Consider the following 26,913-nt stretch of genomic DNA (forward strand, 5'->3'; position numbering starts at 1 on the left):
GACTGCTGGGAAATGTAGTTTGATGAATGAGACCTTGTAGAGGGTATACTCTATGAAATATCCATGGTCCGAAACACATTCCCTCCACAACCAATCCTCTGTCCCTGTTGCACATCTGTTCCACTATCACAAACCTACTGGGGTGAATGATCTGACTCAACTGGCAGTTAGCTCTGGAGAGATTTTCTACAATTCCCAATTTTATTCCTGGCAAGTAACTGTTGCATTTTTTCTTGGTTTGGGCTCATCAAAGTAAGAGGCATATGGTAACTTAAAGTGCCTCCTGAGTATAAATGATACCTCAGAGTTGAATTCTAGAAACTCTTTCTCAACTATGGAATAGTTTTTCTCCCGGAAATTCAATTTTCTGCTTAGACACAAAATGAAATACTCTTTGCCCTTGATCTCCTGTGATAGTACTGTTCCCAAACCAGCATCAAGTCTACACTATAAACACTTTGGAGAAGTCTGATGTAGCAATTACAGGTTTAGCACATAAAGCAGCTTTCAGTGCATTTAATGTCCTCTTCTGCCTCAGGTTCCATTTTGCCATAACAGGACCTAGTAAGGCCAGTTAGAGGTCTTTCCACAAGAGCAGTCAACTCATCAGCAGTGTGGGGGTTTCCTTGGATGATCTAGCTGCTAAGAGATGAAGCTACGCTCTTTGTGAAAGATCGATCACCAATTGTTCCACAACCTGCACACCTGTGCTGATTTCGGGATGCAGCCATTTGCATGCCAGGTGGATCAGGTCATATACCGTATTTGCTCGATTATAAGACGAGGTTTTTTCCAGAGCAAATGCTCTGAAAAATACCCCTCGTCTTATAATCAGACCTCAAATAGGTCTGACTATGAGACGACTAAGATCCAGATCCCCCGCAGCTGCAGGGGACCTGGATCCTCCTGTCTCCCCCCGCCCGCCCCACTTACCGGTACTTCTAAGTCCCCGGTGTGTAGCTGGGGCAGCGTGTAGATGTCTACGTGATTCGTGCAGACAACTTCCGCTGCAGCAGGAAGGAGGTGTGGCTAGCAGCGGGGGTTGTCTGCGTCCATTGTGTAGACCTTCCCCGGCTGTCAGAGATCAGAGTTCCCCGCACCGGGAGGCACTTTAAGTTAGCCACGTCTCCTTCCGGCTGCAGCATAAGTGCGTGGAATCTACACGCTTCCCCGGCTACATGACAGGGAAGTCAGAAGCACCGGTAAGTTTGGGGGGGGGGGGCGGGGGAGTGTTAAATGGGGGGCATAAGGCATTTCTGGAGGCAGAGTGCTCTGTGAAATGCCTTTTAACCCCCTTAATGCCACTCTGCCTCCAGAAATGCCTTTTTAACCCTCTATACGCCACTCTGCCTCCTGAATGCCTTAAACCTCCCTATATGCCACTCTTCCCCATAATATGCCTTTTAACCCTCTAAATGCCAGAGTGGCATATAGGGGTATAAGGCATTTCTGGAGGCAGAGTGGCACATAGGGGGTTAAAAGGCATATCATGGGGCACAGTGGCTTTTAGAGGGTTAAAAGGCATATCATGGGGCACAGTGGCATATAGGGGGTATAAGGCATTTCTGGGGCATATGTGCATAACTGGGGGGCAGGTTGGAAAATAGAAGGAAATAAAACCAAAATATTTTTCTCAATCATAGCTTTTAGTTAAAAAAAAATACATTTACTCGTAAAACTTTTTTCCTATAGGGTCGTCTTATAATCAGGCTTTTTCTTTTTTTTCTAAATTAATATTCAGATTTGGGGGGTCGTCTTATAATCAGGGTTGTCTTATAATCGAGCAAATACGGTATCTCTGATATATACAGTACTGAGCAAATGTATTATGCAGATGTAAAAAAATGGTGGAAAGTAAAAATGTGTTAAAATAGACATGTTAATAGTTTATTCTTGTAAGAGAGCATGAGTGAGAGTGTGAGAGAATATGAGAAAGTGAATGAGGGTGAGTGGCATCTATTTTTTTTCCTAATGTAAAAAGCCCTCCGAATTTCATCCGAACCGAAAGGGCAGGATACAAACCTTTTCCCGTTCCTCCAAATTCGTCCAAATCATTTTGGTCCATTTGCATAAGTTCTTTATGATTTTGGCTGTGTGTCTGGGGTTGTTGTCATGCTGCAGAATAAATTGAGGGGCAATCAAATACCTCCCTGATGGTATTGCATAATGGATAAGTATCTTCCTATACTTCTCAATGTTGAGTAGACCATTAATTCTGACCTAATCCCCAAATAACCTTCTACTACAGCCAAATGTTTTAAATTTTGACTCAGCAATTTTTCTCTACTCAGTTCATGTTTTTTTATGAATAGTTGAGTTGCTTGACCTTGTTTCTACTTCGAGGTATGGCTTTGTGCGTCTTCAAAAGAACTGGAAACATCTGTCTGCTTTGAATTTTCTGCCTAGGGGAGAGATCTTGCTGACGCAGTATGCGTACCTTGTGTCTTGTTCCTGTGCTCAGTTTTTCCATGGTTTAAACTGTCATTAAACTGTCTTCAGAAACCTCACCTTGTTTTTAAGTTTGGCTGTTCCTCACTTCCTCACAGTGTTATTCCTCCTACACAGCTGATTCTGTTCCAGTTAATGATTGTGTTTCACCCTACACATTAAATTGATGATCATTGGCACCTGTTTGGTATAAGTGTTTAATCATACACTATATGCCTAAAAAAATCATGATTTTGTTCAAATATAAGTGTAAATTTTAACATAATGTGTCAATTTTGTCAATTTGTATGAATTTACGAAAACAAGGAGGAACCCCAAACAAAACAAATCAATTGAAGCAAAGAGCGCTGATTTTTTTTTATTTGTTTGAATTTTGGGTTTTACTCAACTCACCTTCATTCATTCTCTAATGCTCTTTCATACTCTCTCACACTGTCTCTGATTGTTTGCCTACCTTCCCGGCCAGCTGCTTTTGTCTCCCTGTCTCCTCATTGCTCAGCACCGCCTCTTTTCTTTCTTCATTTGATGCTCCGTGGACAACTTCACATGGTCTCCCGGTGAACTTCTGTAACCTCCAGACACACCCTTTGCTCCAATTGGGTCTGCTATTTTGCAGGAATCCACAGAGAGACCAGAACAATGCAGATATATTTGTGGAGAAAGAGAGGTGCAGAAACGCTCATCTTTCTCAGCAAATCTGTCTTCGTTATTCTGGTCTTTTGGTGAATTTCTGCAAAAGGACAAAGCCTCCAGGCACACCATATCCATTGTTTCTTCAGTTGGGGGAGAGTCTTTGCCCAGAAGCTCCTTTATTTTTGCAGATAACTATTTCTGCAGTTTGCTTGTAGCCATGGCTAGAGAGTAATGGGTTCTTTTATTTTTAACCATTTCAGTACGGCGTGTTATATGGCCAATTCTTTATCTGAGGTACAGGCTTGTGTGCCACAACTAGGTTATCTGGAAGAAAGCTTTGTTGTTTTCCAGGGAAGAGGGTGGCCCAGAGGCTCCGCCCTTTTTCAAATTGTCCGTTATATTAATTGGCCATTTCTATGTTTCTGGTAAATCCCAGTGGTACTTCTAACTTATTAAAAGCACATCGACTGAGTGTTGATTATCCCAAAGTATCAGGGTAGAGCCACAGAGAGAATAGCATAATTGTGTTTCTTGTCAAAATATTACCAAACGTTTAAATGTTAGTAATAGTAGGTTTGCAATAACTAAAATGCATCAATGTTGATGCAATATTGACATAATACATTGATTGGAGAGGGCTGGCATAGTTAAGCCAATGATATAGTACCCCTAAATATTTGTCTACTCCTTGCAACTTAAACAATGCTCAATGTGCACAGTCTGGTCCTGTGAAATAACAATGAACTGCTTAAAGTTCTCTTAAAGTAGAGAAATTATACAATTAGGGCATAAATGCTGCCTAAAGCACTTAATACCCTACACACCATAATGACTATATGTGAAACTGCAAGGAAAATGCACAGAACATGATTTCTGGCAGTGGCCCAAAGCCTTCAATTCAAAGTACCCCAGGGGAATTGTATATTCTGCCTAACTATAACTACAGAAAATGTCTTTTTGATATAACATGTACTTTATAGAGATTACAAATGTACCCGAATTTATCAATGATCTTGCAAATTCAGTAGATATAAAAAAAAATCTAATTTCCTAACAAGTCTGGTTGTCCTGGAAAACGTTATTTTAGAATCTTTGTACTTCATGTGGTCAGGGTTAGTAATGTAAAATAGTAGAAAGAGTACATGTTTCTATTCTTGTTGCTATTCATGCTGACTAATTTGAGGTATGCTCAAGCCAAGTAGAGGCTTAATTTGCAAAGTAAATATGAGGGGGATATTTTTCTGGATATCCGGGTATGGTACATTATGTACATTATGTAAGATTTATTTTTCCTAACATGCATTAACCATTGTTCCTTTCAAGGCGAGCACAATAGTAAATTAAGCATTACCAATTCCATTGTGTGAGGCATTCTTCAGTGTTTATATTATGTATTGTCTATGATCATCCTCCATGCATCTTCACATCTCACCCAAGAGACTACCCTTGGTCACTTTTTAATTGCATTAAAAATAAGAATACCACAATCTATAATTATACAGCAATTGAATTAAATTCTGAAATTTTATTGATTATGTTACAAGCATTTCAGCATGTCATATGGGTTGGCCGACCATGGGTTCTTAACATTTCTTAAAATGTTGTCTTTTTTTTCCTTTTCTTACTTATTTTAAGTCTTAAAAAAACATATCTTTAATAATTTGGGTATACATGTGAAAACAGCAAACATAACATAAAACTTGTAGAACAAGTGTTGAATTATTGAAATGCCCAGGAGCATTTTAGACTTAGGTAACATCAGCTGATTAGCTTTTATTATCCAGAGCTGTCTAAAAACACATTTACATTTTACTGAAGTAGTAAATAGGACAGGATATGCATTATTTGTCATTTCAGCATCAGCTCCAGCAGACAAGTACATTGATTACATTTTTAACACCTGTAGGGGGAATTTGGGCTATGCTACATATAAGCATCAGCCAGTCTACAAAAAGAAAATCCAAAGAAGGTTTGGAAAAAACAGAAAACAGGCGAAGGCTGGCACCTTCTGGCCCTGGGGGACAGGTAAGGCACAATTCCCCTTCCTCGGCTCCCCCATTTGGTAACTAGAATACACAATTAAATTCACTTATACACACATAGACTCTTACACTCACTGTAACACCAGGGGCAGGCTGGGGGGCAGGGGGGCAATTGAATCTACATTAACCCCTTCGTAACAAAGGCTGATTTTACTTTTTGTACCCTTCGTGACAATGGCCGTTTTAACATTTCTGCGCTGCTCGTGTTTAGTTGTAATTTTCTTCTTTCCCGTTTACTGAACCCACACACATTATATATTGGTTTTTTTCAGGACAAGAAGGGCTTTCTTTAGATGACATTGTTTTGATTGTATCATATTATTTACTATTAAAAAAAGTATAAAATATGGTGAAACATTTTGAAAAAAATGACTGTTTCTAACTTTTAGTTGAAAAATCTTTTACTCATCTATAAAAGGTAGTGAAAAAACCTGCTAAATAGATTCTACTATTTGTCCTGAGTTTAGAAATACCCAATGTTTTTATGTTTTTTTGCTTTTTTCTACACATTATGGGGCAAAAAGTACAGGTAGCGTTTTGCTATTTCAAACCCATTTTTTCCAAATCTGGTAATTCTTCCCCTCATGTGTCATTTCGGGTATCTTTGAAGCCGGCCAATGCAATTTACCCCATCAAGTCATATATTTTTGAAAACTAGACAGCCCAGGGTATTCCAAATGCTAGTATTTTAACCCTTTTCAAGCACCAATTCTACCATCAGCCTTTGTCAAACTTTATGGTAGTAATTTTTTTTGCATTTGTTTTTCCACACACATTTTACTTCAGGTATGAATTAAAAGGTTCTGGTATATGTCACTATCACGAAACACCCCAATATGTGTTCAGCAACATCTCCAGAGTACAGCGATACCTCACATGAATGATTTTGTCTGGCTGTTTGGGGGCAAAAGGGCCACATTTGGGACATGCGCATTTTTCAATGTTGAACTTTGGCATTTGGGGATCCACTGCCCATGCCCTATTTGGTACATCTTTGAGCCGGGCCATTTCAGTGTGGCCAATAAAGCCATATATTTTTGAAAACTAGACACCCCAGGGTATTTTAAATGCTGGTATTTTAACTCTTTGCATGCACACATTTTACCACCAGAATTTTTTCAAAGTTTGCAGTAGTATTTTTTTGTGTGTATGTTTCCCCCACACACCTATTTTATGTATGAATTTACAGCTCCTGGTTTATGCCGCTGTCACATGACACCCCAATATGTGTTCAGCAACATCTCCTGAGCGCAGTGATACCCCACATGCATGGGTTTGTCATTGTTTGGGGGAACTAAAAGGCCACATTTGGTACGTGTGCATTTTTCTAATTGGAAATTAGATGTGTGGCCATCCTTCCCCCCGTGTTATTTGGGACATTGTTGAACCCGGCCAATTCAATTTACCCCATCAAATCATACATTTTTTAAAAGTAGACACCCCATGGGCATTTAATATGCCAGTATTTTAACTCTTTCCATGCGAGAATTGTTTTAAGCTAATGTGCTAATTTTAGGACTTGCTCACAAAAATATATTTTTTATATATATATTTTATTTAAACATTTTTTTCAACTTGAAGGTTCCCCTGATAGTGACATCAGTGGGAAATTATTTTTACATTTTACTGTTTTTTTTACTATTTTTTTCTAATTATTATTAATTTTATTTTATTTTTTTATTTATTTTTACTAATCACACTGTGATTAGAAAGCTGGGCTCCATTGACTTGCATGGTTGAATGCAGTACCTGTATTCAACCTGCAAGTGGAGCCAGAGTTCTCTAGAGGGTCAGGAGACCGTCTAGCGAACTTTTTCACCTTTATTGTTTTTTTTTCCCGGGCTGCCGCCATCTTGCAGATGGTGAAGATCACTGGCAGCTGCGGCTGTAACCGCTCTCCGGAGGGGTCACAGTCCATCCAAAGGTAAGTGTTTGGTGTCGCTGGATGCCTCCTGATCGAGGCATTCCAGCGACACCATTTAAGTTTAGGAGGTGATCGTTGATCGCCTCCTAAACGCTTTTAAAACGGGCGTCCGCCGCCATACAATGTATGGCGGTTGTTGACGCCCCGGGGAGGGGCCAGACATGGCCCCTGGTGCCGATCGTGGCGTTGCTGAATGCCTCGAGGTCGAGGCATTACAGCAACGCCGTTTGGGTGCAGAAAGCGAACGTAGATCGCTTTCTGCACCCGTTTAAAGGCGTGCCGGTTCTGGCACGTCATTTGTCATAATCGACTTGTTTTTCCGTGCCGTGCCAGAACCGGCAATTGTCATTAAGGGGTTAAACGGCCGCACGGCCGCCCATTTAAGCGGCTGATTCGGCCACACCAGGGCCGTCTTTAACGCCCGCAGCATCCGCGGTAGGCCGGCCGAACTGGCCGGCACATCGAAATGCCATTGCAGCCGATGTGGCTGTGACTCTTAAAGCGGCCAGCGTGTCTTACAGCCGCTTTAAGAGTCACAGCCACATCGGCTGCAATGGTTAATCATTAAGCGGCCGTAAGACACCAGCGTGCCAGCGTGCCTGCACAGTGCCGCCCAGTGTCCTGTGTGACTCCGCCCCCTTGCCAATGTGATGGGCCGCTCAAGGGGGCGGAGTCACACAGAACAGCTCCTCGTGACAGCTAGAAGAGAACGTTGGAGCACAGCAGCATTGAAGGATGCGGCAAAAACATAAGTATTAAAAAAAATAAAAAAATACACTTTTGCTGCTGCAGCTAATGAAAAAAGTAAGGATACTTAACTTGGGTACTAACCATTTCATTTCTGCCAATTAAAAAAAATAAAAAATAAAAAATGGGGTAATAGGCGGAAGGGGAGCCATATTCAAAGGGCCGCATTGGGACAACAATTAAATGCAAAATGGGGTGGCTAGGGGGTATAAGTACACAAAAGGGTGGTTGGGGCACCACATAAATCAATACACAAAGGTGGGGGGCTGGGTTCAAATTATATGGGTCAGTCATTAACAATGCAAAGGGGGGCATCAATACACAAGGGAGGGGGCTGGCTGGGGACATCACATAAATCAATACACAAGGGTGTTGGGGCATAATGTACAAAGGGGGCTGGCTGTGGGCAAATCGACATGGGGCAATACACAAGGGGCATAATGTACAAAGGGGTCTGGTTGGGGGCACAAATCCACATGGGGCAATACACAAGGGTGTGGGGGGAAATACATTAAAACCAAAGGGGGGGCTGGCTGGGCATCAATACACAAGGGGGAAAACAAACAAACAACAAACCAGTGTGGAAAGCATTTTGGATGTGGGTGTCAGTGTCGCAGAGCCTGTCCTGGTGTGTGTGTGTTTGGATATCGGTGTGGCAGAGCCTGTCCTGGTGTCTGTGTGTTTGGCTGTCTGTGTGGCAGAGCCTGTCCTGGTGTGTGTGTGTGTGTGTGTGTGTGTTTGGGTGTTGGTGTGGCAGAGCCTGTCCTGGTGTGTGTTTGGATGTTGATGTGGTAGAGCCTGTCCTGGTGTCTGTGTGTTTGGCTGTCTGTGTGGCAGGGCCTGTCATGGTGTGTGTGTGTTTGGGTGTCAGTGTGGCAGAGCCTGTCCTGGTGTGTGTGTCTGGGTGTCGGTGTGGTAGAGCCTGTCCTGGTGTGTGTGTTTGGGTGTCGGTGTTGCAAAGCTTGTACTGGTGTGTGTGTTTGGGTGTCGGTGTTGCAGAGCTTGTACTGGTGTCAGGGCAGGCTGTTTGGGGACAAAATTGGCTCACCCTGGGCTGTTTGGGGATAAAATTGGCTCACTCTGGACTGTAATTTGTTAATGTTATCTTGGTGCTGGTCGGGTTCTATGGGGGCAGTGTGGACACCAGGGCTGGCTTTGGGGGTGTGCATCCTGTGATCTATGCCTGTAATTTAGGGGTTTTATCTATACCTTTAATGCTTAGTTGTTATGTGATTTCCAGTTGATCTGTACCTGCAAAGCTGGGTTTGTGTGTTATTCTGCTATGCTATGTTTGCATACATTATTTATGTATACCTGCAAATACAGAGTTTGTATTTCTTATTCAGTTGATCTATACATGCACGTGCTGTTTACATGTGTTGTTTATTTGATCTATACCTGAACTACCTGGAGTAAGTAAAACAGAGGTGTGGCTTAGTGAATGAGGGACAAAGGGACTCTGGGGATAATTACAGGCAGGGGCCCAAGGAAATGCCTAGGGTCAAATTTTTCCATATTTAAATTTTATTTTGTTACAAAGATTAGCTGTTTTTTAATGTATTAAACATAATTTTTTTTACTCCCAGTCCCATCACATTACATCAATATGCGTTAGAAAATCAGGAAAAGATGGGCATGTATAGTGGGCTGATTCGGTGGCGCAACGGGCCACTTGACTAGACTTGCCCCCAGGCCTTAGGCTGCCAGCCCTCCCCTGTGTAACACACATTTAAAAATGTAACAGCTTTCCGGCTTTCAGGTGTTTCCCTTTCTATAGATGTCACTGCTGACATCCACTAGAAGCTTTTTGGAAGATTAAGTAGGGTCTGTCTAGACTTCCCTGCTAGCTGATTGCACACATTGTGATAAGCAATGTAAGGATGTGAAGAACTGCTCGCTGATCACAGTAGGATCAGTGCAGGGGAGATTGGAGGGAAGAGAGTGAGAAACAGCATTTCTCCCTATTCCCACAAATGTAAAACATTTAAAAAAATCATTATATATATATATTTATATATATATATATATATATATATATATATATATATATATATTCCACACCTTTTACATGATTAATGAATGATAAGATCTGTTTCCACATTTCTAGATAATGGGAATTGTAGGACATGAACACCCCTTTTAGCCTTGTGAACATTTTTCACATATGTAAAAATGTCATCAATATTTTTTTTTACCTGAATTGTATTTACTATTTCCATGTATGAAATATAATTCAAAACATTGAACCTTTTGGCAACTAAAACCACAGATTTATATTTCACCTTGTAGTCCTGTATTATCTCTTATTATGAGCAAAAACATAAATTCAGTTTGTGAAGAGTTAATGCAAATATGAATACATTGTTTCTTTAAGGTCACTTAAAAAAAGGAAGGAAGGCAACGTTCCCTCTTGCCAAACACTATATCCCACACAGTACAAATTGTGTCAGTCTCATAATTGGCTTGATAATTAATCTTGGAAAAATCCCAATTTATAATTTTTTTACTGTGACATTTTTGTAAGGGGGTGTAAGTGTGGAATATCTGCTCTTATCAGCTGCATTGGATTTGATCCAACAGTAATAATACAATAACTTAAAAGTATTAATTATTTAGAATTTAGGTTTGTATATCATAGTTTGAAGGCTAATCTTTCATAACCTGCTGCTTTAAAAGTAGAGCAAATCAAATAGTCAGTAGAAGCGTAATAAGCCAGATACTTTAATTAAGGCTGTTTTTGCTATAAGACTTTTCTTTCCTCAAAACAAGTTATGTATTCAGATTTAATAAAAAGCAGATATACACTTGGCCTAGATTAACTCCCTACATGTATATGTTATGTAGAGTTATCAAATATCAATCATCATATAATAAAAATAATAAATAACAAATCAGCAATTCTTTAGCAACAGATGTAAGACATTCTTTGCCATAAATGTATCAAGACCTACATTTATGTTTCAAATAATACACATAGAGGCATATCAAAATAGAAGGTGATGGCAGATAAGAACCATTCAGCCCACCTAGTGTGCCCATTTTCCTGATACCCAGATCTTAATTAGTTAGTTTAATGGGTTTGCCTTAAGGTTTATAGAACAATCAACTCTCCAGTCTTCAGTTTTATGAAAATGTATTATTATCTATTGAAAGCTCTCACACCCAGACACCACAGTAACATACCTAAACACAGAATAACACACTATCCCACCAAGGCACTTGCACTAACCAAAATATATGTAATAAAATGTTGTGCAAAACAGAAAAAAGTGATAATAATAAATATAATATTATACTTAGCAATGTATGTTTCCACAATTTTTAGACACGCAAACTAAAACAAAATATAACAAATGTGTGAGCCTGTATTATTAATAGGAGACTACATTTTAAATCTATAAAGTTGCACTCACATTCACTAGAGCCACTTAAATATGGGCTCTAGTATATAACACACATACATTTACATCTGCCTCAGAATATCTTAAACAATAGGTACACATAATCAGTAATGTTTTTTTCCCCAGTATACTCTTTTACTGCTGCTTGAAGTAAATCTTGTTGAAATGTGAGTCCAGAAGGAGACAGGACCCCCTCCAATGAAATCTATTTTGAAACAAGAAACCTATCCAAACTGAAAAGTTAGGAAACAAAATGTGTAGTCCAAAAACAAATGCGCCAAAAAACTAAACAAAAAAATATAGTCCAAACTATTTTGCTCACCATGCAGTTAGATTCTAGTCCCTATTTTATCTCATTTGTATTCTGCTGCAGTATATGAGAAGATTGGAATTCAAATACTAGAGATAAAGATATCTTATGTAATTAGATCCAGCCCTGGATATGTCATTGTAACAGTAATATGCAACATGGATAATGCCATAAGCTTTTATAAACTTTTCAAGGCTTCAGTCTGAAAAATATAAGTCACTTGTCTAATAATTTTTCTGAGTCTAATGGACTAGCAATGTCTTATACCCTGCCTGTGCTTAAACTAATCACTGCTTGTCAGTTTCCCAGCAAGTATAGATGTGTAATTGCTAATGATCTGAATAGTATATGCATTTGATTGTATTATAATGCATTTACAGAGAGGCACTCCATAATATGTTTATAGTGCCCCTGTTTGTTAATAATTATATGATGGAGCTCATTTTTATTGCAGTGTATACTAAATGAATCTAAACTTATGCAGATTTGTTTTTCTAAAGAACTATTTTTCATTAAACTATAACATGTAATTATAGTATTTAAATATACCCCAAATTACAGCACTCAAGTAGGTATATGTGCTTGTATGTATATATATGTATGTATGTATGTATGTATGTATGTAAGCATGGATGTGTACTTGTGTGTGTGAGCATGGATGTGTACTTGTCTGTTTGTGAGCATGGATTTGTATGTGTATACATGTGTGTGTGTGAGCATGGATGTGTACTTTTGTGCATGTGTGCATGGATTTTTACTTGTGTGTGTGTGCATGGATGTGTAAGTGTAAGAGTATGAGTAAGTGTGTGTAATGTTTACATATTGTATGTTGGAAGGGGGCAAGGGGCAAAGAAGGCATGGACCAGTTGTCTGGGGCAATGATGGCACAGACTAGCTGTTGAAGTTGGGGGGCCCAGGAAGAATTGTCCAACAAGTCTGATCAAATGGCTCCTAATATTATCAGATGCATCAGGACCTACTGTTCCGCATGGGCTGATAATTTAAGAATCTGATAATTAAGAATGTAAGGACCCAATGGCCCATACTTTGGCATGATCCACACCTATCCAAGGTATTAACACCACATCCTGCTATTTCTACCAGGAGGTCAAAGAACCTGAAGGACATGCTCGTGCAAAATTAAATACCAACCCTGCGCAGGGTATCATTGACGTGGCTAGGTAATGCACCAGAAGATATGCATGGTTTGGAAGATGTAAAGCATGCCGATACATAAGACCGACTCACACATTTAGAGATGCCTCAGATCTGTATACATTACAGATACGTACCTTTATGAATTATTGAAGCACAGGTGTAGTTTATCTGATTGAGTGCTCTTGTTGCAAAAGATATGGTAAAGACCTGTAGAGAATTCCACGTAAGGGATCTTGAACATGTCAGTTCGATTCAATGCTTAAGGAGAAGCACACTCGCCATGTGCAGTTTTAGCAAAATAGCAAAGCCTTGTGTCTTAGCTTTGTCACCATTGGAAAAGTGAAACAATCCACCAGAAAGGGGGACATAATCCAGAGTGTTTCTGAATCTATCACTTACAGACCCTCTCCCCCACAGTGTTAAATGAGGGCTTTTCTTTTTCTCCATTTATCGACAATAACTAAGAACTTACTATCTCCTTTTGTAGCAGATATTTAGGTGCTATGTGAATAAGAAGCAGCAAGAAATTTAAAAACGGTGGTGATAGTAGCCCCTAAAACTTTTAATTATCTGTGACATCATGGGGGTCCGTGGGTTATAGAGGTGGATACACAAAGTCCTGGACATCTTCCAAAATGGTGATTCCTTTAGTAAATGTGGGTGGGGATAGTATTTATATATCACCTCTACTGTGATCTGTTAACTGTCTATAGGATGTCTGATTACAATGGCTTTTGCATGATTAGTTTATCGTTCTAACTATTACAGTATAAATACTGCAGTGGCAAGCTACCGTGTTGCCGAATCTGAAACTATGTAACTAAGAATACGAAAAAAAATTAAAATGTGGGCAAGAATATTTATTTCACAAATTTGTTAACTGTATGTCAACTGATAAAAACTAGAAATCTGAAAAAATGTATTAACTTATAAATAAATTAAATAAGTTTAAATAACATTTGCTGAACAGATATGGTACAGCATAACTCCCATTAGTAGTAAGAAGGTATATATGTTGTCAAACTTAATTTGACAGGTGACCCGCCCCTTTATGGGCGGAGTTAACAAACCTCATTTTAGCCACGCCCCCAGTAAAATCTCGTCAAACTTAATTTGACAGGTGCCACGCCCCCTTTGATCTTGAATAACCGCGCCCTTTTTTATACGCGCTTGATTTCATTCAATTTCTGATTATAAACCTATTTAATTATAATGAATTAAACACACACCTTTTGTTATACGTATCTGGTCTCATTCACCGTACCAAAATACGATTAATAACCCTTTTGGACACGTATCTGGTCTCATTCACCGTACCAAAATACGATTAATAACCCTTTTTGACACGTATCTGGTCTCATTCACCGTACCAAAATACGTTAATATTAGGTATTTTATATGTTGCTACATGTTTTTACAAATAGTGGGCATATTTATAACTGAAAGAGGGTTTGAATAAAAAAACAGAAAAGAAAAATTTCTACAGATGCAAACAGTTACAATGAATAGGGTTTGAATAAAAAACAGAAAAGAAAAATTTCTACAGATACAAACAGTTACAATGAATAGGGTTTGAATAAAAAACAGAAAAGAAAAATTTCTACAGAAACAAACAGTTACAATGATTAGGGTTGGAATAAAAAAACAGAAAAGAAAAATTTCTACAGATACAAACAGTTACAATGATTAGGGTTTGAATAAAAAACAAATGATTAGGGTTGGAATAAAAAAACAGAAAAGAAAAATTTCTACAGATACAAACAGTTACAATGATTAGGGTTTGAATAAAAAACAAATGATTAGGGTTTGAATAAAAAACAGAAAATAAACATTTCTACAGAAACAAATAGTTACAATGATTAGGGTTTGAATAAAAAACAGAAAAGAAAATTTTCATAGTGACAAATACAGACTGGCATTAACTGCCTTACCAGAAATACACGACTTCTTACCTCCACAATGCGTAGTTAGAGAATGAACTAAACCCGATCACTACAGGAGACAAAACTCAACAACACAAAGGACATGTTACTTGAGCAACAGATAGCTCTGTCTTACTACTAATGACCTATCAACTAACAATGACTAGTCTATCCTATTATTAATGAGTCATCACGAGCCTAAAATGATGTGACGCTACTAATGACCTATCATAAACCTAAACAATGACTAGGTTGTCCTATTATCAATGAACCGTCTAGAGCCTAAAGGCATGGTTAACAATTAATAGGAACATCTGTGGATATTCGGATGAAACAAAAGGTTGTTTGAAAACTATATACATTTTATATAAAGACAGTATAAAGCATGGCACAAAATACATTGTGTAATAATCATAATAAGTTAATGCAAAAAATATACTTAACACCAAAAGAAACTGCTAGCTTTGGCAGTATTGAGAAACTGTTTCAGGCAACCCAAACACCCGGATTAAAAAGATCAGCGGTTAAAGAATGGTTGACAGAACAAGACACTTATACGTTACACAAACCTGCAAGAATTTTTTTTAAACGTAATATGATTTGTGTCTCCGACATCGATGGTCAATGGCAAGCGGATCTTGTCTCAATGATCGAATTTGCAAAATACAACAGCGGAATAAAATATATTCTGACCGTTATAGACGTATTATCCAAATATGCTTGGGCCGTAGTTTTGAGGACTAAAACGGGAAAAAGCGTAGCAGATGCCTTTAAGACTATATTTCAGGAAGGCCGTGTACCTCAAAAGTTACAAACAGACAGAGGAAAAGAATTCCTAAACAGAGATGTAAATGCATTATTAAAAAACTACAGAACCCTACATTTTGTGACAAATAACACCGTGAAAGCGGCGATTGTAGAACGCTTTAACAGAACTCTAAAATCCAAAATGTGGCGCTATTTCACCTCTCGTAACACATACCGATATATAGATGTTCTCCCCGACCTAATATTTAGTTATAACCACACCGCACATCGGACAATACGCTGCACCCCAGCTGAGGTTTCGAGGGATAACAGTCTAACCGTATGGAAAACTGTTTATGGCGATTATTTCAAGAGTAAAAGGATTACACCGACACTGAAAATTGGAGATCAGGTCAGAATATCTAAATACAAAGGTATTTTTGATAAAGGATACGAACAGACTTTCACAGATGAAATATTTACAGTGTACGGTATAAATACCAAAGGTGTAAAACCACTTTATATATTAAAAGATTGTAACGGTGAACCTATTGAGGGGTCATTTTATGCCGAAGAAATACAAAAGATTCCTCCAAACGCTAATCGTGTTTACAGAATTGAAAAAATTCTAAGACAGAAGACGGAAAGAGGAAAAAAATTCTACTACGTTAAATGGTTAGGACATCCAACATCATTTAATAGCTGGATCGAGAAAAACCAACTGACTAGTATCTAAAATATATAGCGATGGAAGAAAACGCATTTTATATCACTCTACCCAGTAACGCCTCTTATTTAATGTATCCTCATAATGAGATTTCCAATTATACAACAAAACTTTCCAAGCCGGTGTTCTTAAAAGGAGAATGGGAGGTTGCTTTATCAGAAATCCAGTATCCGCACACATGGAATACCTTTGAACCTCACGAGGGTGTGATATTTGTGGGTTGTCCAGGAGGGCCCCTCAAACAACTCAAGATATAACACGGATATTATAGAGATGTTAAAAGTTTGGTGAAAAATATTAATGAAGCAATTGCTAACAACAAACAACAACCCCTGGACTTGAAGGTGCACTATAATGAGTTAGAAAGAACAATGTCAGTTACGGGTACAGACACTTTTATAGCCAGTGATCGATTGACACACATTCTTGGTATTGATTCTAATCGCACCGACACCAACATAAAAGGACGCATGTGCGCCGATATAAAAGACAGCTTTTACACGTTTTTCATGTACACGGATATAATAGAACATCAACGTGTCGGGGATAGCTTTGTTCCTCTATTATGTACGGTTGAAATCACAGGAAACAATAATGAAATAATTACACAACGTTACATCAAACCCGATTACATACCCGTGAGTAAATACCATTTTGATCACATAACCATCGAGATAAAGAACGACCAGAACACAAATGTGTCATTCAAATACGGGAAGGTCATCGTTAAACTACACTTTCGTCCACGGAGGGTTGGTTTTTACTGAAACAAGCAAGGATGGTGGTTGTTAAAACTTACGGTGAGCCGCATGTTTACAGCGCTTATTACAAGTCGCAGGCCGGGCACGGCCCCCCAGGCTTCCATGGTATCGTGTATATGTATGGACGTGGATTGGGAGGTATTTTTCGCAATTTATTCAGAAAGGCTGTACCGTTGTTCAGACGCGGTTTGGATATTGTAAAACCTCATGTAAAAACCGCCGCTAAGAACATTGCAAAAGATATTGTGGGGCGTGTTTCAACAGCCGTTATGAGCAGAATGGCCGATCAACCTCAGGAGGGGTCGGGTCTTGTTTACATAGGCAAACAAATTCCAAAGAAGAAGCGGAAACACGTTGCAGCATTTCCTCCTAGCGCCTTAATAAAGAGGCGAGCAGCAAGTCTAGAAAAAAGAGAAAGACATCGAGACGGAGAACGGAAAACATCTTTTAAGCTGCTATCATGGCGTTTATCCATACAGCATCCGTGGAGTGTGCCAAATCCGAACTGGACCTGTTTGATATAAAACCGACACAGACCAGCATAGAAAAAAGTCTGTATGTAGAAGTGCAGCCGCTCGCAGCCATTTCTGAAACTTCACCGCTTGAATTCTACATCGCAGGGAGCGGAGAACATTATTTTGATTTGAATAACACCCTATTATATATTACGTGTAAAATTGTAAAAAATGACAACTCGCAAATTCCTGAAGGAGCGCGCGTCAGTCTAATCAACTACCCTATAGCGACTCTGTTCAATCAACTGGATATCACCCTTGGTGATAGATTAATATCACAATCTAATAATTTGTACTCTTACAGAGCATACATCGAGACGCTTCTGAATTATAGCGCCGATGCTTTGTCTACACAGTTTATTCTACAAAGATACAGCCGGGCATCATCAAGACCGTGTGCTAAACGGAGACAATAATGGTTTTACAAAACGGGCTCAAATGACAGAACGAGGAAAAACTGTAGAACTACTAGGACATCTACACAGCGATATTTTTTTCCAAGAAAAACTCATACTGAATGGTTTGGACTTGAAAATAAAACTCATCAGAAATAAAGATACATTTTGTTTAATGTCTGCAGAACAGGACCCATCAAACGTGTGCAAATTTCGCCGGCCGTGCGAATAGGTCACGCCCAAGCACTTTTAACCGGTAATGCTAAGTACGCCATTGAACGTGTTAGTATGAAAGTATTTAGCGTACCAACAGGAAGCCGAGTTTGTAATCAAGAGAATCTGTTCCTGGGGCCGATACCAAAGTTTGTAATTTTAGCATTTGTTGATAATGAAGCATTTTCTGGCGCTTACGACAGAAACCCTTTATGCTTTAAACATAACAATGTGAATTTTGCGGCTCTCTATCTGGATGGTGAACAAATACCCGCAAAACCGTTTCAACCCGATTTTGAACACTTTAACGCTGTACGTGAATATATGGCATTTTTACAATTGGCGCAGAAGAACTGCAGCGATTCGGGGGTTATCATCGACAGAGAAGAATTTGTGAACGGTTATACGCTATTTGCTTTCGATCTATCTCCTGATCAAGAGTGTAATACCCACTTCTCACTCATTCGGTTCGGTAACCTGAGGGCCGAAATACGTTTTTCCAGGGCATTGGAACGCACCGTAAATCTGTTGGTTTACGGTCAGTTTGAAAATATTATCGAAATAAATCAACGTAGGGAAGTGCTGTACGATTACCTCTAAAGATAAGCATGAACACTTTAGAGTTGACACACATTTTAAAGACGGATCCTTTTTCCAAGGATATATTTGTGGGGTTATTTCCCTGCGACTTGCTACCGATTGATAAACTGACCAATGTGCCTGCAGCGTTCATTATAAATACAGACCCACATACATTACCCGGAGAACATTGGTTAGCCTGCTATATCGATCAAAAGAGAAGAGGATATTTTTTTGATTCATACGGACTCTCCCCCGCAAGCCCATTATTTCCTAAAGAAATATTAGCTTTTTTGAATATAAATGTTAAGCGGATATGTTTTCAAAATGTGCAGTTGCAAAGTACTCTGTCATCCGTCTGTGGAGAATTTTGTGTATTTTTTATTCATCATATGTGTAAAGGATTATCATTTAAAGAAGTTTTAAACCATTTTACTAATGAATTTAAACAAAATGATCGATTGGTGTCACGTTTTGTGTGGAAATATATGCGTGGTATACGAAATGGGGGTTATCGTAGTGTGCATATTCAGAAATGTATAGCGTGTTATCAAAAACGTCATTGATTCAATAATTTTTTTATTAGCTTATGCATGTATTTGAGTTATCAATAATAAAACATACAACTTTTATAATGAAAAGTATTCAGTGGTTATTTTTTTTTAACCAATATTCACCCTGACCCCAGATCATTAAGAAACAATCAATCAAACCCACCGACAGTTTAAAAGGGTGTATAAACTCTTTAGAGGTTTCATCCTTTACAAGTCTAGGAGGTACAAGAAAAGCATGGACAAGACCACTATTTTCACTGATTTAATGGATGCGGTAAGCTCTTGAAAGTTTTAATAACTGTGTAAATTTTCTTGTACGATGAACATTATTCTGTAGTATTCTTTAACAAATATAAAAAATTTTGCATATGTGTGGCGTGTGTGCGGAAATAGTCTCTAGACCTTTAAATTGTATCCCTACGCGGTGTGAATGAGAAAATTCATAAAAATTTCAATATGTGGTCGGGAGTCTTGTATTTCTTATATTTATCTTTAAAAAAATGTGTATGTTAACCTTTAAATGTATGCCGCGGATGTAAGTATCTTGTAGGCGTGGTTAAGTGATCAATTTTACGTCACATACCGCTCAATACCCTATGGTGTTTCAGGAACAAACAAGTCAGACGTCATTTGACGCCAGCCTTTTGAACAATTTCTTTACAACCCTCAAAACCCAAAGCCTGCGCCCCTATGCCTTCTGTAGATCATTATGGTTATGATCAAATGATGCCTGATGAAAAAAACGACTTCATGATTTGGTACCGTGAGAACAATAATTGTAGATTTAACTTTGAAGACGAACTGAAAAAATACTGTATTGAAGATGTTAAAATTCTCAAACAGGCTTGTATCCGTTACAGAGATAGTATAATCAAAATGACAACAAGTAAAAGGGTAATTAAGGGTGACTTGGGCTCTGAGGTAGTCAAAGAATACATTGACCCTTTTCAGCTAACAACTTTAGCCTCTGTGTGTATGGCCATGTACAGGTTTAAATATTTACCGGAAAACACTATAGCGATTTTGCCAGCTGACAACTATCATAGAAATAAGAAGCGGTTTTCAACAGTGTCTATACAGTGGTTGATGTATATCGCTCATAAAGAGGGCATCACGATACAGCACGCCTTACAAGGTGGTGAAAAACCTGTTGGTTCCTATTTTTTGGATGGTTATGCATTAATTAATGGTAAGCCTACAGCATTTGAATTTCAGGGTTGCTTTTACCACGGTTGTCCCATGTGCTACAACGAAAAGGACTTTAACAGCGTTACAAATACAACCTACGCTCAGCTGTACCATAAAACTAAAATTAAAACACATTTTCTAAAAAAACAGGGTTATGAAGTCCGTGAGATGTGGGAACATGAGTGGAAACACTTAATAGAGACCGATCAGAGCGTACAGGAATTTATTCTTAAACAAAAATTCCCACAGCCTATGGAACCTCGCGATGCTCTCTACGGCGGCCGCACAAACGCTATTAAGCTGTACCACAAAGCGGCTCCCGGTGAGACCATACACTATTATGATTTCACTAGTCTATACCCCTTTGTTAATAAAACAAAAACATACCCCATCGGTCACCCGGAGATTATTTTTGAAAATTTTAAATCTTTTGACAGCTACTTTGGTATTGCCAAAGTAAAAGTCTACCCACCTAGAGGCTTATTCTTCCCTGTTTTACCTGTTAAGATGAACGGTAAACTAATGTTTCCATTATGCCACAAATGCGCTAACAGTAGCCAAACAATTATTTGTGCGCATACGGATGAGGAGCGGGCTCTCACGGGTACTTGGTGTACCGTTGAAATACAACAAGCGTTGACAAAGGGGTACAGGCTGGGTGAAATATTTGAAATTTGGCATTTCCCAAGGTTTACTAGCAGATTGTTTGAAGACTATATAAAAGTCCGTCTTAGGGATAAGCAGGAGGCCTCGGGGTACCCGAGCTGGTGCACAAACCAGGAGACAAAACAAAAATACATCATGGACTGAAAAGAGGATGTACGGTTAAGACCTGAAAAGATAGAGGTCAACCCTGCAAAAAGACAGATTGCTAAACTGTTTTTAAACTCTTTATGGGGTAAATTTGGCCAGAAATCAAATTTGCAGACCACAAGTATAGTAACCGACCCCGATGAGCTTTTTGCCTATACATTTTTACCCCAATACGATGTGTCCTCTTTAAATTTTGTCAACGATGAAACAGCTATGCTCAGTTGGAAGTATGCTGAGGGGTGTCACAGTACGGCTCGTAATACAAACATCTTTATCGCTTGTTTCACAACTGCCTACGCACGGTTAGAGTTGCGTATTGTCCGATGTGCGGTGTGGTTATAACTAAATATTAGGTCGGGGAGAACATCTATATATCGGTATGTGTTACGAGAGGTGAAATAGCGCCACATTTTGGATTTTAGAGTTCTGTTAAAGCGTTCTACAATCGCCGCTTTCACGGTGTTATTTGTCACAAAATGTAGGATTCTGTAGTTTTTTAATAATGCATTTACATCTCTGTTTAGGAATTCTTTTCCTCTGTCTGTTTGTAACTTTTGAGGTACACGGCCTTCCTGAAATATAGTCTTAAAGGCATCTGCTACGCTTTTTCCTGTTTTAGTCCTCAAAACTACGGCCCAAGCATATTTGGATAATACGTCTATAACGGTCAGAATATATTTTATTCCGCTGTTGTATTTTACAAATTCGATCATTGAGACAAGATCCGCTTGCCATTGACCATCGATGTCGGAGACACAAATCATATTACGTTTAAAATTTTTTCTTGCAGGTTTGTGTAACGTATAAGTGTCTTGTTCTGTCAACCATTCTTTAACCGCTGATCTTTTTAATCCGGGTGTTTGGGTTGCCTGAAACAGTTTCTCAATACTGCCAAAGCTAGCAGTTTCTTTTGGTGTTAAGTATATTTTTTGCATTAACTTATTATGATTATTACACAATGTATTTTGTGCCATGCTTTATACTGTCTTTATATAAAATGTATATAGTTTTCAAACAACCTTTTGTTTCATCCGAATATCCACAGATGTTCCTATTAATTGTTAACCATGCCTTTAGGCTCTAGACGGTTCATTGATAATAGGACAACCTAGTCATTGTTTAGGTTTATGATAGGTCATTAGTAGCGTCACATCATTTTAGGCTCGTGATGACTCATTAATAATAGGATAGACTAGTCATTGTTAGTTGATAGGTCATTAGTAGTAAGACAGAGCTATCTGTTGCTCAAGTAACATGTCCTTTGTGTTGTTGAGTTTTGTCTCCTGTAGTGATCGGGTTTAGTTCATTCTCTAACTACGCATTGTGGAGGTAAGAAGTCGTGTATTTCTGGTAAGGCAGTTAATGCCAGTCTGTATTTGTCACTATGAAAATTTTCTTTTCTGTTTTTTATTCAAACCCTAATCATTGTAACTATTTGTTTCTGTAGAAATGTTTATTTTCTGTTTTTTATTCAAACCCTAATCATTGTAACTGTTTGTATCTGTAGAAATTTTTCTTTTCTGTTTTTTATTCAAACCCTAATCATTGTAACTGTTTGTATCTGTAGAAATTTTTCTTTTCTGTTTTTTATTCAAACCCTAATCATTGTAACTATTTGTCACTATGAAAATTTTCTTTTCTGTTTTTTATTCAAACCCTAATCATTGTAACTATTTGTTTCTGTAGAAATGTTTATTTTCTGTTTTTATTCAAACCCTATTCATTGTAACTGTTTGCATCTGTAGAAATTTTTCTTTTCTGTTTTTTTATTCAAACCCTCTTTCAGTTATAAATATGCCCACTATTTGTAAAAACATGTAGCAACATATAAAATACCTAATATTAACGTATTTTGGTACGGTGAATGAGACCAGATACGTGTCCAAAAGGGTTATTAATCGTATTTTGGTACGGTGAATGAGACCAGATACGTATAACAAAAGGTGTGTGTTTAATTCATTATAATTAAATAGGTTTATAATCAGAAATTGAATGAAATCAAGCGCGTATAAAAAGGGCGCGGTTATTCAAGATCAAAGGGGGCGTGGCGATTGACGATTGAATAAATATTTTATTTCTATATTACTTCTGGGACTCATTTATTTTTTAGTCACGGCATTACCCGCTACTATTTCAGTTATAAACATGCCCAGACACGTCCGCTATTTCTAAAAACATGTCCGGACTTGTCTTAAACATGCCCAGACACGTCCGCTATTTCTAAAAACATGTCCAGACTTGTCCTGAACAGCACATACCCATTCCTAATGTGTACACCAATCGCACATAAGCAACATAAAAAAATACCTAATATAAACGTATTTTGGTACGGTGAATGAGACCAGATACGTGTCCAAAAGGGTTATTAATCGTATTTTGGTACGGTGAATGAGACCAGATACGTATAACAAAAGGTGTGTGTTTAATTCATTATAATTAAATAGGTTTATAATCAGAAATTGAATGAAATCAATCGTGTATAAAAAAGGGCGCGGTTATTCAAGATCAAAGGGGGCGTGGCATCTGTCAAATTAAGTTTGACGAGATTTTACTGGGGGGCGTGGCTAAAAGGAGGTTTGTTAACTCCTCCCACAAAGGGGCGGGGCACCTGTCAAATTAAGTTTGACAACATATATACCTTCTTACTACTCCCATTACTAGTTACTGAGCCAGACATTGACAGTAGTGCTGCATAACCCCTATCACAATACAGTAAGCCCCTGAGACAGCCTGTCTGTGTCACCACTACCCCTAAAACAGCCTGTCTGTGCCACCACTACCCCTAAAACAGTCTTTCTGTGCCACTGCTGCCCCTTAAACAGCCTTTCTGTGCCACCGCTGCCCCTAAAACAGCCTGCCTGTGCCACAGCTGCCCTTAACCCCTTAAGGACAATGGGCGGTCCCTGAACCCATTGAAAATTCATTTTGGGCCCGTACATGTACGGGCTTTGTCATTAAGGGGTTAAAACAACCTGTCTGTGCCACCACTGCCCCTAAACAGCCCGCCTGTGCCACCTCTGTCCTGAAGTGGCCTGGTTGTGCAACCTCTGGCCCTGAAACAACCTGCCAGTACCAACTCTGCCCCTGAAGCAGTCTGTCTGTGCCCCTTCTGGCCCAAAGCAACCTGCCTGTGCCACCTCTGCCCCTCTAAACAGCCTGCCTGTCCAATTTCTGCCCCCTAAACATATGAGGAAATGTATAATATGGTGTTTTTTCAGTTATTGTGTGTATAAAAGTTTAATTTTTTATTTTTGTACCCTGTGGGAGCGAGGCTGTTTTAACACTTTTGCGGTGCTCGTGTTCAGCTGTAATTTTCTCCTCACCCATTTAGTGTACCCGGTTATATATTGTTTTTTTTCAGGACAAGATGGGCTTTCTTCAGATACCATTATTTTTTCATATCATCTTATTTACTATATATATAAAAAAAAAAAACATGGTGAAAATTTGAAAAAAAACACCTTTTATGACTTTTATTTGAAAAATCTTTTAGTCACCTACAAAAGCAAGTAAAAAATAGATTCTACTATTTGTCCTGAGTTTAGAAATACCCAATGTTTTTATGTTTTTTGCTGTTTTTTGTAAGTTATAGGGCAATAAGTACAAGTAGCATTTTATGATTTCCTAACCCTTTTTGCAAATCTTGTTATTCTGCCTCCATCTCCTCTTTGGAACATCCTTGAAGCCAGTTAACTCAATTTATCCCCATCAAACCATATATTTTCTTAAACTAAACACCCCAGGGTATTTTAAATGCTGGTATTTTAACCCTTTCCATGCACTGATTATACAACCACACATTGTTAAACTTTGTAATAGTAATATTTTTTGTGTTTCTCACAAATTGTAATTTAGTTATAAATATACTGGTCCTGGTATATGTCACTGTCAAACAACATGCCAATATGTGTTCAGCAACATCTCCTGAGTACGGTGATACCCCACAATTCAGGTTTTCAACACAGACTTTTAGCATTTCGTCATTCTGCCTCCATTTTCCCCTTGGAACATCTTTGAAGCCAACTAATTCAATTTACCCCATCAAACCATATATTTGAAAACTAGACACCCCAAGGTATTTCAAATGCTGGTATTTTAACCATTTTCATGCATGAGATTCTCCCACCAGCCTTTGCCAAAGTTTGTGATAGTATTTTTGTTTTTGTATTTTTTTCACACAAATTGTACTTCAGGAATGAATTCATAGCTCCTGGTATGCTTCACTATCAAACAACACCTCAATATGTGTTCAGCAACATCTCCAGAGTGCAGTGATACCTCACATGCATGGGTTTGTCAGGTTGTTTGGGATTTAAAATGGCACATTTGGGATGTGCGCTTTTTTTCTCCATTTTGGTCAGTCTGTGTCTATGCCCTATCTTTGAGCCCGGCCACTCCAAACCATTCATTTTTTATTAAATTAGACACCCCTGTTTGAAATGCTTTTATTTTAACTCTTTCCATGTCAAGATTTTTGAGAAGATAAAGCGCTAATTTTAGCACTTGCTCATAATAATAAACTTTAATTTTATTTTAGTTATTTTATTTTGCTGGTACTGGGTGGTTCCTCTGGTGACATCACTGCATAATAATGTTTAAATGTTAGCACTTTTTTTTTTTCTATCAATACTGTTTATTGGCAAAGCGTGATACAATAGAACACCGGACAGTACAATTCCTGTAAGTGAAAAATCTGATACATAGTATGCCGGAACCTCAGAACTACAGTTTACATGAAGGTATTGAGAGGCATTGTACAACAGAACAGTACCGCGGCAGGTAAGAACATAACCATACTAACAGAGACATCAACGGTTGTGACCGAAGATGACATACATCACAGTACATCTGCTATCGGATGGAGATGAGTCCCGGTGTAAACATAAAGGGTGATACAGTATCAGTGAATTCACTGTAGTGATGCATACAATACAACATTATAAACAGCAAGAAAACTAAAAATAATATGTTCCAAGGGTACAACACATACTGGTATCTGATGGTTGAATTGACACAATTACAGAGACCTGACGTGGGATTGGAAAAAGGACCAAAGTCTTCAGAGCCCTCCAAGATCACAACATTGTGTAAAGACAATGTTTAACTCAAAATACATAGGTCAAGCAACTGAGGTGAGGAGACAAAAGTCGCCAAGGCAGCCATTTAAGGCCATTGGCATATTCACGACCGTGGGCAGAGGCCACAAGGTCTTCCATGTGTGAGATAAGATTGACCCTCAGCACTTTTTTTTGTTGTTGAATATTTTACTAATCACATTGTGATTAGAAAGCTGGGCTCCATTGACTTGCATGGTTGAATGCAGTACCTGTATTCAACCTGAAAGTGGAGCCAGATTCTCTGGTGGGTCTGGAAGTCTTTTCAACTTCATTGTTTTGTTTTTTTTTGAAGGGCACCGCCATATTGCTAGACTGTAAGCTTGTTTGAGTAGGGCCCTCCTCACCTGTTGTCTCTGTTAGTCAATTTGTTATGTTACATACTACTTGTTATGTCTTGTCTACCCATTGTACAGCGCTACGGAATTTGATGGCGCTATATAAAACAATAAATAATAATAATATTGCGAGTGGCAAAATTGCTCGCAGTGGCGGTTGTGACCGCTCTCTGCCATTCTTCCCAGCTGAACCTCCTTGGTCCCAGCACATCATTGGATTCACAGATAGGGGCTGCCTAAACTGAACCACCGTGCCACCCCCCCATATGTACGGTACCCTTGCATATCCCATCGAGATAGCAGAAAAGTCTCAAGTATTTATCTGGCACCTTCCCGCTTTCTAACTACACTAGCCAGGATGCAAAAGGTGCGGTTCCCAACGGA

At 38.6% G+C, this 26,913-nt stretch overlaps 1 protein-coding gene across 1 annotated transcript; it reads left to right on the plus strand.

The window, feature by feature from the left end:
* Nucleotides 1–17,280: 17,280 nt before the first annotated feature.
* On the plus strand, nucleotides 17,281–18,543 carry LOC149299888 (uncharacterized protein F54H12.2-like). The gene is made up of 2 exons (XM_089485845.1): nucleotides 17,281–17,375; nucleotides 17,916–18,543. The coding sequence occupies exons 1-2, from the start codon at nucleotides 17,281–17,283 to the stop codon at nucleotides 18,541–18,543; spliced, it is 723 nt and encodes a 240-aa protein (XP_089341971.1).
* Nucleotides 18,544–26,913: the final 8,370 nt, after the last annotated feature.

This window comes from Sceloporus occidentalis, unplaced genomic scaffold (assembly GCF_023333645.1).
Source record: "Sceloporus occidentalis isolate IW3139 unplaced genomic scaffold, rSceOcc1.0.p SCAF_27, whole genome shotgun sequence".
In the NCBI taxonomy this organism is placed as follows: domain Eukaryota; kingdom Metazoa; phylum Chordata; class Lepidosauria; order Squamata; family Phrynosomatidae; genus Sceloporus; species Sceloporus occidentalis.

Bases quoted from the DNA above. Each gene is read 5' to 3' on its own strand.
- LOC149299888 (XM_089485845.1), top strand. From the start codon at position 17,281: ATGGCGTTTATCCATACAGCATCCGTGGAGTGTGCCAAATCCGAACTG. The intron at 17,376-17,915 runs GTATGTAGAAGT...TAATGTCTGCAG, and splicing joins ACCAGCATAGAAAAAAGTCT to AACAGGACCCATCAAACGTG.